Source organism: Spermophilus citellus (assembly GCF_964194105.1).
Source record: "Spermophilus citellus genome assembly, chromosome: 3".
NCBI lineage: Eukaryota > Metazoa > Chordata > Mammalia > Rodentia > Sciuridae > Spermophilus > Spermophilus citellus.
In genome coordinates this window covers 12,998,507-13,013,216 of record NC_138184.1, presented here as the reverse complement: position 1 = coordinate 13,013,216, position 14,710 = coordinate 12,998,507, and the positions used below count along the sequence as shown (strand labels likewise).

Genomic DNA, 14,710 nt, shown 5'->3' with positions numbered 1-14,710 from the left:
GCATCAAAATGCATTCTTCTGTCATGTATAACTAATTGAAATATTTAAAAAAATAAATTAAAAGAAACACTGATAAGAAAATAAAAAACTAGGGAAAACATATGATGTATTGTGTACTGTGTAAATTTGTCTCATTACTACTAATAATTTACCTACCTATGATGTTACCCCTATAACATCAAGTTTTAAACCTCAAATACGGACAATAAAATGTACCCTAAAAATAAAGTAAATTAAATCCAAAGTAGCAAAATAGACATGTACAGATTATTTCAAAACATTTAAAATCTTAAAAACTAAAGAAGAAATGATCAATGTGCCTGAGCCAGTGACCAAAAGAATAAATACAAGTGGTTTAGGAACATGAACCTATGCTCAACTTGATGAATACACAGAGAAAGTCACATTAAAATCATCAAGGGAACTTTAAATACCTTACCTTGGTGTTCACTTTAGTCCTAAAACTCAACACCCAGAGATAGAGCACTTCTTTGTTGGGGAGAATCCCTGCAGAAGGAGTTTGTATCAGAAGCTTCTCTTTTCTTTGACCTTGAGCTTTAACATTGGAAGAGCTTCTCTAGAGCCAGCTGGACATCAGGTCTGGGAGCCGGGCCTGGTCCACACAGCTTGTGTGTGTGTGGGCTCATCATCCCCTGTGACCTCAAGCTCGTTGCCTGGTGACCATAAGGTCCTGTTACCTCATGAAGGAGTGTCCAGGAACCTCCAGAGACAGTGTGTATCAGATGGTCCAAACAAATGGCAAATTCTGAGTGGAGTTTTTAAATCTTTAATTTAATGTGATTGTACATATCAACAGGGGTGATTGTGGCATTTTAGCACATACTATGGTGTGTGCTGAATGAAACTGCTTAAGGAAAATTTCCCTCCCCATATCATTACCTTATGATTCCAGGTCTGTGCTCCTCACTTCAGATCATCATAAAACACATGTCAAGATCTGGGCACTGCAGCCCCCACCCAACACACTCATTGTGAAACACCAGGACTGGGTCTTCCTATTCACCTGTGTTCTTGTACCTGTTATCCAGCCTCCCCTGCTCCTCCTCCTCCTGCCTCCTTCCCAGCCTCCAATGTCACTATTCCATATATCGATTGAGGCTCCTTTGACCTCCCCATAGGAGCACATGCAGTGTTTGCTTCTGTCTGGCTTCTTTCATGGGACACAATGGCCTGTCCCCTTCATTGTGTTGTAAATGACAGTATTTTATTCTTCTTAAAGACTGAAGAGCTCAGTTATGGATATACCTCATTTCCTTTTCTATGCATCCACAGACAGGAAGCTCGGCTGCTTCCATACCTTGACTACTGTGAAGAAGTTGGGGAGTGCAGATAGTCTTTGGTTGCTGAGTTCACTCCCTCTCTTGCTTTATTATCAAGATCTACCTCCATGAGTCTGGATTATTTTTCTGCCTCAAAGCCTCTTAGATCATCTGCCCATGTTTGTTTTTTGGCTCAGACTCTCCCTTCTTTCTCTTCAATCATCTCTTAATTTTCATTCTATTTAACTAAAATTCACACAGGACAAACTCCTTACCAGGAACTGTGTGATACATCATAGTTGCAGGCACAGATGACATAGGGTTCAGATTTCTAGGAATTCATAGAGAATGAGTGGAAAATTTCAGTAAGTAGAGGATGTTGGGAAGGAAAGAGCATCCAACAAAAGGGCAGGAAATCTTTAGAGTTGGTCTCATTTACATCACCTCAGAACACATCTCTGCAAGTGAGTTTCCAGGGCAACAAGGCATCACTTGTGAGGTCACGTGTTAAAGGTGTAAGATTTGGTTTGTTAAAATTGAAGACAATCCCTTATTGTAGATAACTGGGAAAGTGCCCCATTATATTCACACAACTGAGATTTCCTGGTGAAAGTTAAAAGGCTTATCCAATGTGGAACCTTAGAAAGAGTCCTGGGGACAGGGAGGTCCTGAAGGAAGACCCCAGGGAGGAGTGGCTTTAAAACCTGTGAAAGCTGAAGTCGTCAAAGGGCTGGATGGAGGAGGCCAGGCTCTCGGGCCCTTGATGTGGTGCCCACTGCTGCCCAGGGGAGTCCTGCCATGGCCTTCACTGGGACACCATCCACCTGACCCCTCCAACTCCCTGCACCTCAGACAGTAGACAAAGAGGCTCAACATGTGGGTGACACCAAAGCCACATCAAGGTCATCTAGACAACAAAGTGACTACAGAACTGAGGAAGACCTCAAGGCCAGTGCTGCAGTCTCAATCTTAAGTGTCACCCAAAGGCCCTGTGTTAAAGATTGGTCCCCAGCTTGGAGCTATTGGAAAATGGTAGAAATACTAAGAGGAAGGTCTAGTGGGAAATTTTAGTTCATTTGGTAATTGCCCTTGAAAAGGCTTGTAGGACCCACATCTGTTCCTCCATTTCTTCAACTTACAGGCCATGAGGTCAGGGGCTTTCTTTTGCCACATTCTTGCCACCCCTGGTCATGTGCTCATTCCAATAGGGCCAAGCCATGGGGCTAATCCAAAACAGATTGGAATCTTGAAAACTGTGAGCCAAAATAAATGTTCTCTCCTTATAAATCAATTATCTCAGCTGTTGTGTTAGAGTAACAGAATGCTGACTCGCATAGAAAGTGCATAATGCAAGGACATTAACAATAGTTTAGACCACTTGCAGAAAAACCTTTGAACTGGTTCCTGACTGTCAAAATTCTAGAATGATAGAAGCTAAGGACACTGCTATGTTATTGATGAGGTTGTCTGAATAGGGGAATTCAAGATTCTGGCAAGTCCAGAACGGTGTGGGGATCCAATGTTTGTGGAGAAGGGGGGCAGTAGAAGAGGTTTCCTTAAGTAAAAGCCTTATTTTAAATGAAATATTCATCATTACTGTCTTCTCTCATCTCTATGTAGCAGAGATCAAGATCAATGAATTGTCACATTTCTTATGGTCCCAAATCTGTTTATTTCAATATTCCACATTTTTACAACAACCTGAAAAGCAGACTTCACCACAGTCTTTGTACATTTTGTGTCTGGGTTGACATTTTCATCGAGATGGTGTTGTATTTCATTTACCAGCTCTCATTAGAAGAAAGCACATGAGGGTAATTTGAAGCCTAGGATGCACCAGGACAGCAATGACAGCTTGGGATTCCATGGGAGAAAGTGAACAGCAATCATGAGTTCAGGAGGAAAGGAGAACACATCAACATTTAAACTATTTACAAATGGCTTACTCTGCTTTCCCTTTTGATTTACAATTCTTAATGGAACTTTCCATTTGGAGAAAGTTGTGGATTAACATGTGGTAGTAAAAAAAAAGACAGAGATAAATCCACAGACCATTTAGTAAGATTCCACCATGGTAACACTGAGTAAAATATCACAGGCAGCTTATCAGTGCTGATAACAAGGAAATGAACACACAGAGGAAGGAGAAGCTCCCTGCTCATGTCTTACCACATCATTCACACAGGCTCAGATACAGAGTCAATCTAAGTGCCCATCACCAGAGGAGTGAAGGGAAAAACTGTGGCATACATACAACATGGAACACCATTTATCCTTATGTAGGATGAAATCCTGTCATTTCGACCAATTTGGATGGAACTGGAGCACATTGTGCTAAGTGAATAAGGCTGATACCAAAAGAAAAGAAACTTCATGGTCTCTCACAAATAAGGAAGATAAAAATAAAATAAAATAAATGCTAACTTGAATATAGAATAGAGATTACTATATATCCATCAGGTTGGAGAGGGTGGATAATGGATGGCTATATTTGATGAGTGTTCACCATGGGCATGTATGGAAATATCACACTGAACCTCCTTAATATTTACAGTTATTTATGCTCATGAAATAACAAACAGAAAAGTTGCCAGGAGTCAAGGATCCCAAGTTTTGCCCTGTTACAGCCCCATCCACCTTTCTCCCTGCCCAGTGCCTGGTCCCCAGAACCATCAATCTGCTCACCATTTATATATTGCTAGCATTTCAAAAGTGTTGTCTAGCACATAAAAATGGTGGAGTAGATACCTCTGGGGACATGACCTGTTGTGCCCACGACTATGTTAGGCACTGTGGACACCATGCTGAAATAGAAACACAATTCAAAAGTGAGAATAAAACCTAATGACCAGCTAATAACTTGGGAAGTTAAAGGTTACCTTGTCAAAAATGGAAGTTTGGAAATAATATAGAAAAAAAATCAAAAATAGAGAATTGAGTATCTATTCTCATCCATGCATGGTGCACACTTGCAATCCCAGTGACTCAGGAGTCTGAGGCAGGGGGATCACATATCAAACCATCCTCAGCAATGTAGTAAGGCCCTAAGCAACATAGCAAGACGCTGTCTCAAACAAAAAACAGAAAGAGCTGTGCCTATGGCTCAGTGGTTAAACAGCCTAGGGTTCAATCCACAGTATCAAATTTTATTTTCTCAGATTTACTTCCACAATAAAATTTTTAAAATTAACTTTGTTATATTCAGTTTTCACATGTGAATAGTAATTTGCATATTTTAAGCAAAATGAACAATTCCTGAGCATGACATAAGTCATTTGAGATTATTTCTAAAAATATATCTTTTGCGATAAATGAGAATTTTCAATTATTTCTCATCCAAAGTGGGAATAATTTGGGGCAAGTTGGAAATGACAGGGGAAAGGGTTGAATTTCATACTGATCACAGTGTGCAATAAAGTGAAAGGTGTAGTGGGATTGTATGTCAAAGTTGATATCAAAGAAATGGAAACTCAGTGTTAACATAGAAGGATCCAGTCCTGCTTCCACATTCCAGTGAATAATTGTGGATTCTTCTACTGAGGCTCTGATCCCTGGAATCCTGGGCACTTATTCAGTCTCAGCACAATTAACACTTTTATCTTCCTGTGTTACAAATTTTTCTCAGAGCGCTCTTGATGTCCTTGTTTCTCAGACTATAGATGAAGGGGTTCAGCATGGGGGTGACCACAGTGTACATCACTGAGGCTGTTGCAGTAGAGTGTGTGTTTTGGGTCACAGCAGAGCTGAGATACACACCTAGGGTTGTGCCATAAAATAAGGAGACCACAGAGAGGTGAGACACACAGGTGGAGAAGGCTTTGTACTTGCCCTGAGCTGATGAGATTGCACAGATGGAGGACACTATTTTGAAGTAAGAGTAAAGGATGCCAATGAGGGAGCCAAGAGCCAGCAAAAAAGAAGCAATATATATCACCACCTCATTGAGAAAGGTGTCAGAGCAGGCACGCTGAACCACCTGGTTAAGTTCACAGAAAAAGTGGGGGATTATTTCCGAGTCTGTGCAGAAGGACAGCCGCAATATCATTAAGCTATGTAACAATGCATGTAGGACACTCACAACCCAGGACACCAGAACTAGCAATCCACACAGCCTGCGGTTCATGATGACCATGTAGTGCAGGGGGTGACAGATGGCCACATACAGGTCGTAGGCCATCACAGTCAAAAGGAAATCATCCAACCCAGCAAAGAGTACAAAAAAGTGAATCTGGGTGATGCAGCCTGCATAGGTAATGGCCTTGCTCTGTGTCTGGATGTTCACCAGCATCTTTGGGATAGTGTTGGAGGTGAAGCAGGTATCCACAAAGGACAGGTTGGAGAGGAAGAAGTACATGGGTGTGTGCAGGTGGGAGTCTGAGATGGTGGCCAGGATGATGAGCAGGTTCCCCAGCACAGTGACCAGGTACATGGACAGGAAAATGCCAAAGAGGAGGGGCAGGAGTTCTGGATCCTCTGCAAGTCCCAGAAGAAGGAATTCTAGATGTTGAGTATCATTCCCTGGTTCCAAATGCATGTGACTACCAGAAATGAGAAAAAGAGCATAACAATTTTTTACAGACAGGTATTACTTACATCATTGAAATGAAACAATACATATTTTTGCTATAAATAATTTTAGTGATGTGTGTGTAGGTCATGTTGGAGTGGTTGCCTAACATATGCAAGGCCCTGTTTACAATCCACATACCTCACAAAAATAGAGAAATGCCATGAGAATGGGGGAAAAGGTAACTTCTATAGAACATGTGTGGCTCTTGTCCCCTAAAGGATCTTGTGTCACCTCTGAAGAGGAATTTCTGTTTCATTCTGAAGGTTTGACTAGGAAGTCATGCATTTCAGAATTCTAATAAGAAAGTTATTCAGGGCTTTGAGAAGTGTAAATGGAGCACCCCTCCTGAGCACTTTGGTTGTTTCTGTGTTTTGGCTACAGTGAATTGTGCATCAGTCAATGTGGAAGGGCAGATCTCTTCAAAATACCCATTTCATTTTCTTTGGCCACATACCCAGGAATAGGAGTGCTACATCAAGTGATAACAGTATTTTAATTTTGTGGATTCTCCATAATGTTTTCCATAATGGCTTCAATAACTTGCATTCCTACCAACACTAGGTCAGGATTCTTTTTCTCCCCCATAATCATAGGCCCTTGATATCCTTGTCTTTTTGATAGTAGCCCTTCCAACTGCAGTTAGTCCACAGTCTACCATAGTTTTGATTAGCGTTTCCCAGATAATTAGCAATTTAGAGCACATTTAATACAGCTATTGGCCATTTGTAAGTGGTACAGATACACAGTGGAATAATAACAGCTATTAATGAAATGATGAATCTTATCATTGGAGACAACAGAGATGAACCTGGGGACATTTATGAAGTCAAATCAGCCAGGTACAGGAACACTATAGCTGCATGATATCATTCCTGTGTGGATTCTGAGAAATTTGATCTCACAGAATGTCAGCATGGCATGATGGTCGCCAGAAGCTGAGGTGCATTCTGGGCCCAAAGGGATGAGGAGAAGCTCCTCAAGGGGAACAATTACAGTAAGAGAAGAGGAATAGCTTCTGGTGATGTATTGCACAGTAGAGTAATTATAGTGAAAAATAACATGTTCCCTATTTTAAAATAGATAGAGGGGAGGACTTTGAATGTTTGTCACAGAGAAATGATAAATGATTCAGAAAATTAAGCCAATCATACTTGTTCAATTAATATACAATTTATACATGTATGTAGATATAAAGTTATTTTTGTGAATGTGTATAATTATATGTCAATTAAAAATAAAGCAATAACTAATTACTGATTACCAAGTATGTTCCACGCATTGGATGAGTAATCTGTATGAGTTAAAACACAGAAGTCCACATTATCCAAAGAGAGGGAAAGCACATAAGCAAAAATGGGTAAAATCACTTAATATGTCTCATGGTGATGGGTTCTAAGAGGAAAAAGAAAGAGCAGAGGAACTTGTAGTTTTACAGCAATGCAGGGAAAACTAGCAGAAAGAGGGGCATCCAAAGAGAGACCACAAGGAAGGCAGGGCAGGAGCCACAAGTCATCCTCAGTGGAGTGGTCTTCATTGGGGGACAGTCAGCGCACAGGTCCTAAGGAACATGCTTGTTTCAACACAATGAGGCATAAAAGAAAGCTGTTGGCAAGGAGAAGGAAAAAGGCCGAGAGTGATGAGAGATGGTGTCAGAGAATATTAAAGAGTGAGCTGGCCTCACTGCTTGAACCTCTTGCCCTTAGATTTGCTGCAAACACATTCTGTGGATTGCAAAAGGATTCCCTCCTTGCTACCACCTGAGGGTTAAGTTCTGTCCTCTAGCTGCTAAGAATCACCATGGAATATATAACATCAGGTCGCCTTTTCTGAGACCTCCATGAGGCAAACACACACACTCACACACTCTCATAGCTTGATTTCTGCCATGGCCTCTCTGCCCCAGTCACCCTGACAAGCTTGTGAGCTTCCACAAAACAAGCTGAGTTTGTCTTTTCTCTGAAGAATGTGGACAGGGTACCTGGAGAGTCCACTTGACACTCTTTCCATGAACAAATGAGTGAACCCACCTAATATGCAAACACAGGTATGACAAATTGTGGTATAAAGGTGTATTAAGAAGTGTAATGCAAAAAAATATCAATAAGAGAGCTCATGTATAATGGCATAATTTGTCATGAACATACTTTATATACAGAGTTATGAAAAATTGTGCTGTGAATTGGTAATTATGAGTGTAATGCATTCCACTATTGTCATGTATGAAAGAAATAAAAAAAGAATGCTTCTCTTCTTCTCTCTATTTAAAAAGGAACATGAAAAGCTGTGCAGTTAACAGAGGGAGAAAGAGAAATAGAATATAATAGGGGGAGTGATAGAAAAGGAGAGAGAAGGCAAAGTGGTGGACAGAACCTGAAGAGGTGAGGGCAGAGACCGAGTGAGCTGATGTGGACAAAGTGGAACAGGACCTTGAAAGTCCAGGTTTCTCTTCTCCAGGAGGAAATGGCTGCCTTGGTCCTGGCAGTATTCCAATCCCAGTGACCCTCACTGAGTGCCCAGCAAAAACCTTAAGCAGCAAAATACATTTGCCCAAAACACCAAAGTATTGACATCATTTTCTCAATCTAGATTTTAAATGTTTTCATTATTGCATTGCAGTGATACATAATGTTGGGGTCATTAAATATTTTTAGTTGTAGATGGTCACAATACCTGTATTTTATTTACTTATTTTTTCTGAGAATTGAACCCAGTGCCCACACATGCTAGGCAAGTGCTCTGTCCCTGAGCCCTAGCCCCAGCCCTGTCGGGATCATTTTGACACAGACTCTCATGCAGGGAATATACTTTGCTCCACTTTTGTCCCCAGTACCTCCCTTTTCCCTCCTCTCCTCCCTTCCACTGTTCCTCTTCCTTGTGTCAAGGCACCCAACAGACCATACACTTCAAAAGAAAGAAAATGACCAAATGTCAAATATCAGCAACTCACAAGAGGAGATATGCAAGATATATACAGCAAAGTGGGGAACATTGAATATGAAATAGCAGATCTGTCTTCCCTAGTTCTGCCCCTTTCACCTGACCTATTGGCTTGTCCCTAGTTATGTTGCAGATAAGGCAGCCTTTTCTCACTATTGTAAAATTATTACAGAATCATTGTGCCGGTTCACTGAGTATATATGTGATCATTCCATATTTGTATGTGTTGTGTGTTGATCACATCAGGGTAATTAGCCTTTCAATCTCCTTAAGTCCTTACTCTACTTCCTTATCTTTTTACTTTGCTTGTTTTGTGTGTGTCATTTCATGATTGTTCTTGGTTTTGGGGCTTTTAAAAATTTTTTGTGCATGTTAGACATAATAATTATATGATTATGGGGCATATTTTGATGTTTTGATACATGAAAATGTTGCATAATGATCAAAAAGGGTACTAGCAAGAAAATGTAAAAATAAATTGCTAAAGCCTTGGAAATAAAAGATAAGAAAGTAGAGTAAAAAGTTATGATTGAATCTTCCTTATCTATAGAGAAACAAACTCCAATATACTTGTGGATGGTGGATGTAATCTCCAGTAAAATGATGAGGAGCAATGCCTACAATGAATCATGGAAAATCAAGAGGCACAGAGACCTAAGAGAGACATGAAAATAAGTCGGAAATATGTTGAAAAGTTGACTTATTAGTGCAAGGAGTGCATAATTTTCTTTTAAAGCAAGGATTCACAAGTCAAGAAATATCTGAATGCAAGGAGTGCAGACGAACTTTCACCAGCATTTTTGTTTAAAGCAAGGATTCACAAGTCAAGAAATTTGTATTGAGTCACATCTTTCAGAATGAAAAACTCTGCCAGGAGCCAAATAACAAACACTGGCCTATTGGAAAACATTAGAATCTCTAGACTTTCAGAGACTCCCCGCAGATACAGCTCCACTTATGTGCTGTGCTTATGTAAATGAAACTAGAGACAGCATGCAAAATAAGTAAAATAAAAAATAAAAAAAATAGAATGAGAGGGAATAGACTCAAACCTTAAGCAAAGGGTCTTAACAAATTGAAATATGTCGACAGCCATCCTGTTGACTTCATCTTACAGGTTGTGAAATACTTGCAATGTAAAACTCTTTGGCATATTCATCTTCACTTATTAAGTTAGTTCATTTTCCATGTGGATACCCAGAGAGGAAGAGGGTTCAATGAAATATCTATATCATGATTTTCTGCTGCAGAAATTTATTTATAGAAACTCCTAAATCTAGATCTTTCTCACCAATATGAAAATAGGTTGAAACATGTTGCATTATAATTTTTTTTAAATGAGCTCCCTCCAGTGCATGTCTCTCCACACTTCATACTGGATTTATCCATTCCCCTTTATTGCAAAGGTAAGCAGACTTACATTTTACTTTATTTGAATCACTTAGTGCCTCCAATCCCTCTTCTAATTGAGATTCTGTCACCATAAGTTAATGGTCTAGAGTGACCCCGTGTTGCTGATTTCTTGGTCACTTCTCCTTTTTAGTATCTTATAAATCCATTAATAAATTACTTAAGCTAGCAAAGGACACCACCATCTCTGGGCTGCAGGCCAGGCTAGTTGGGCTCTCAGGAAACCTCGGGTGAAAGCTCCTGCCTTCATTCTCTTCAGTCCTCTCCTGCAGTGTCTGCTGGGTCCTCAGGCTCACCTGGGCGGCATCTCGGATGGGAGGGTCTTCATGCACAGGCTTCAGTTCTTCCCTGGATGTTGAAGGTGCAGAATGAGGCTCTGACCCCAGACAAGAGAACAGAAATGGATCCAGCTTTGTTCCTCAAGTCAGATTTCAAGATCCTGAAGAATCAATGTGCCCCACGGTGTGCACTCAGGGAGACAGGAGCAATCACAGCCTATAGAATTCTGTATCTGCTCATTAGGCACATGTCCTTCTTTTTACTCCAACCTCTAAGCACCAGATTTCCCTGGAGGACTCTGGTCTATAATAAGTAAGGTGAGAGTTTTCATAGATTCCCCTGAGATCAGAGTGGAGTGCTATTAATCTGTCCCTTTTTACCACCATTCCAAGAGCCTCACATCCCAATGTCCCACCATCTATCACCACATCCACCCATTGTGTTCCACTTTTCTTCCCATGTCTAAAACTAAGAAATCTACCCTGGTTAGGTATCTTGTGTCCTCAAAACACTGACTCACATTGGGGACACAGACTCTGGCATCTCAGAAGTTTTCCATTCCATCTTTAACCAGAGGAGTGAGCTGTTTTTGTTTGTTTGTTTGTTTGTTTGTTTGTTTGTGAAATGTGAAAACATAAGACAGCACCTCCTGCTCTCATCACACTTTGCTGATGATACCAGAAATTTCATGCTGGTAATGAACTTATATTTCTATAATGAGGAACCAAATAATGGTTCTTGATTTCAGATGTGAGAATGAGTTTGAAGAGATAAAAACCTAGAATGATAGAAACTAAGTACCCTGCTATGTTATTAATGTGGTTGCCTGAACTGAGGAACTCAGGACTCTGGCAAGATCTCAGAACAGTGTGGGCTTCCCATGTGTGCGCAGTAGTGAGTCAGTAGGAGAGGTTCTTAAATAGTAAAAGCCACAGTGTAATTCACATTTCCATCTGTACTGTCTCCCTAGTATCTACACAGCAGAGAGTGAGAACAATGAAACATCAGATGCCAACATTTCTTATTGTTCCATATGTGTTTAGTTCAATATCCAACACTTTTACCCCAATCAAAAAGCAAACTTCACCACAGTCTTCTGTACATTTTATGTCTGGATTAACAGGAAGCCAAAGCACATTATCAACAAGTCGGTGTTCTCTTTCATTTACCTGCTCTTGTTTGAAGAACGTACACAGGGTAATTTTAAGCACAGGATGCACCATGACAGCAATGACAGCTTACAGTCACATGGGAGAAAGTGAACAGCAATCACAGGTTCAAGAGGAAAGGGAAACACATCAAAATGTGAACAGTTTATAAACGGCTTCCTCAGATGTACATCACTTTTTTAAATTTATAATTTTAATTGAACTTTTCATTGGAGAAAATTGTAGATTCATAGGCAGTAGTAAATACTGACAGGAATAGATACAAGGCCCCTTTTTTGAGCTTACACCATGGTAATATGAGCAAAATATCACAGCCAGGTATTTACACTGATAACAAGGAAATGAAATCACAGCAAAGAGAATTGTCAATGGCCATATTTATTATAGCTTCATTCACAATAGCTACTCTGTGAAGTCACCTAAGTGCTCATCACCTGATGAGAGGAGGAAAGAAACGTGGCATATACACAACTTGAACATACTCAGCCACATGTAAGGATGAAATCCTGTTATTTGGGGCAGTGTGGATGGACCTGGAGGATATTGTGCTAAGTGAAGAAGGCAGATACCGAAAGACAAGTACTTCATGGTGGCTCAAGAAGAGGTTTGAAAAAAAAAGTAAAATGTCACCCTGAACAAAGGATAGAGATTTATAGATGTTGGGAAGGGGTTGGAGAGGGTGGATAAAGGGAGGCCTGATTTGATCAGTGCACACTATGGGCAGGTGTGGAAATGTCATGCTGAACCTCACATTTACAATAATTCATGATCATAAAAAAATACAGAATAGCTCGCATCAGTCAAGGGTCCCGAGATTTGTCCTGTTATAACCCATCTACTCCCCTCCCTTTTCAGAGCCTGGACCTTCAAACCATTAATCTATTGACCACTTATATATTGCTAGCATTTCAAAAGTGTTGTCTAGCACATAGAAATGTGTGCCTGGGAAAATGGTGAAATAGTTACCTCTGGGGACCTGTTTGCCCATGACTATGTTAGAACTGTGGACACCATGCTGAAAAAGAAACAGGGTTCAAAAAGTAGAGAATAAGACCTAATGACCAGCTAACACCTTTGTATGTTAAAGGCTACCTTATGAAGACTGGAAATTCTGGAAGTCTTCCAGGAAATAAATCATGAACACACAATTGAAGATCTATTCTCTGTTGGGCAGGGTGGTGCATGCATGCAATCCCAGTGACTCAGGAGGCTGAGGCAGGAGGATGAAAGATGAAGGTCAGCCTCAGCAATTTAATGAGGACCTAAGTACTTAGCAAGACACTATATCAAACAAAACCCAAAAATGTCCATGGATATAGCTCAGTGGTTAAGCAACCTTTGGTCCAATCCATAGTACTCCAAATATTTTTTTCTCATCCTTCCTTCCACACACAGTCATGAAAATAGCCTCAATTGATAAATATTATTTTGACATGTGAATACAAACTAGTACTCTTTTTAGCAAAATATACAATTAAGTAACATGGTGTATGTCATTTGAGATAAAAATTATTTCTAAAATTATATCTTATTTAACTAATATGAATTTTCAAGTATTTCTCATCCAAAGATGGGAATAATTTTGGGTAAGTTCACAAATGACAAATGAAAAGGATCGAATTTCATAGAGATCACAATGCGCAATATAAATAATGACTCAGTGGAATTGTATGAGGAACTGGAAATCAAAGAAATGGAAATGCAGGAGTAAAGGAGAAGGAGCAAGTTCTGTTTCCAGGTTCTGATACAGAAAATCAGTTCTGAGCTCTGAGGCTCTGCGGCACTGAGCCCTGCAATCACAGGCACTTATTCAGTTTTAGTAGAATTGACACTTTAATCTCTCTCACAGAGTCTTCTCAGAGCACTCTTGATGTCCTTGTTCCTCAGACTGTAGATGAAGGGGTTCAGCATGGGGGTGACCACAGTGTACATCACAGAAGCAGTTGCAATGGAGTGTGAGTTTTGGGTCACAGCAGAACTGAGGTACACACCTAGGCTTGTGCCATAAAATAAGGAGACCACAGAGAGGTGAGATGCACAGGTGGAGAAGGCTTTGTACTTGCCCTGAGCTGAAGATATTGCACGGATGGAAGACACTATCTTGCAGTAAGAGTAAAGGATGCCTGTGAGGGGGCCTCCTCCCAGGAAGACAGCCATAATATATATCACCAGGTCATTAAGGAAGGTGTCAGAGCAGGCACATTGAATTGTCTGATTAAGTTCACAGAAAAAGTGTGGGATTTCCAAGTCTGTGCAGAAGGACAGCCGCAACATCATTAAGCTTTGTAACAATGCATGTAAAAAACTCACAAACCAGGACGCCAGAACTAGCAATCCACAGAGTCTGCGGTTCATAATGACCATGTAGTGCAGGGGAAGACAGATGGCCACATATCGATCATAGGCCATCACAGCCAAAAGAAAGTCATCCAACCCAACAAAGAGTAGAAAAAAGTGAATCTGGGTGATGCAGCCTGCATAGGAAATGGCCTTGCTCTGTGTCTGGATGTTCACCAGCATCTTGGGGATGGTGGTGGAGGTGAAGCAGATGTCCACAAAGGACAGGTTGGAGAGGAAGAAGTACATGGGCGTGTGCAGGTGGGAGTCTGAGATGGTGGCCATGATGATGAGTAGGTTCCCCAGCACAGTGACCAGGTACATGGAGAGGAAGAATCCAAAGATTAGGGGCTGCAGGTCTGGGTCCTCTTCCAGTCCCAGAAGAAGAAATTCTAGATGTTGAGTATCATTCCCTGGGTCCATATGCATGTGACTACAGAAATGAGAAAAAGAGCATAGCTAATTTTCCCATAGACAGGTATTACATCATTGAGGTGAGACAATACATATTTTACTGGAAAGAAACTAAATTTTACATATGGGTATGCAGCTCAGTGGAGGAGTGCTTATCTAACATGATCAAGGCCCAGGATTCCATCATTTTCCCCACAAAAAGAAAAAAAAACAATGGAATGGAAAGTAATTAACTTCTATAGAACGTGCATGTGTCTGTCATGTCCCCCTAAAGGATGCTGTGCCATCTCTGTTGATGAATTCCTCTTTCACTC

The 14,710-nt window shown here is 40.5% G+C and overlaps 2 protein-coding genes across 2 annotated transcripts; both read right to left on the bottom strand.

The window, feature by feature from the left end:
* Positions 1–4,875: 4,875 nt before the first annotated feature.
* On the bottom strand, positions 4,876–5,709 carry LOC308643270 (olfactory receptor 7A10-like; the record flags this gene model as incomplete). Its single annotated transcript, XM_081283179.1, has 1 exon — positions 4,876–5,709. The coding sequence occupies one exon, from the start codon at positions 5,707–5,709 to the stop codon at positions 4,876–4,878; it is 834 nt and encodes a 277-aa protein (XP_081139305.1).
* A 7,769-nt stretch (positions 5,710–13,478) lies between these two features.
* Positions 13,479–14,405, bottom strand: LOC308643269 (olfactory receptor 7A5-like; the record flags this gene model as incomplete). Its single annotated transcript, XM_081283178.1, has 1 exon — positions 13,479–14,405. One exon carries the CDS (start codon positions 14,403–14,405, stop codon positions 13,479–13,481), a length of 927 nt encoding a protein of 308 aa, XP_081139304.1.
* Between the last annotated feature and the right edge of the window lie 305 nt (positions 14,406–14,710).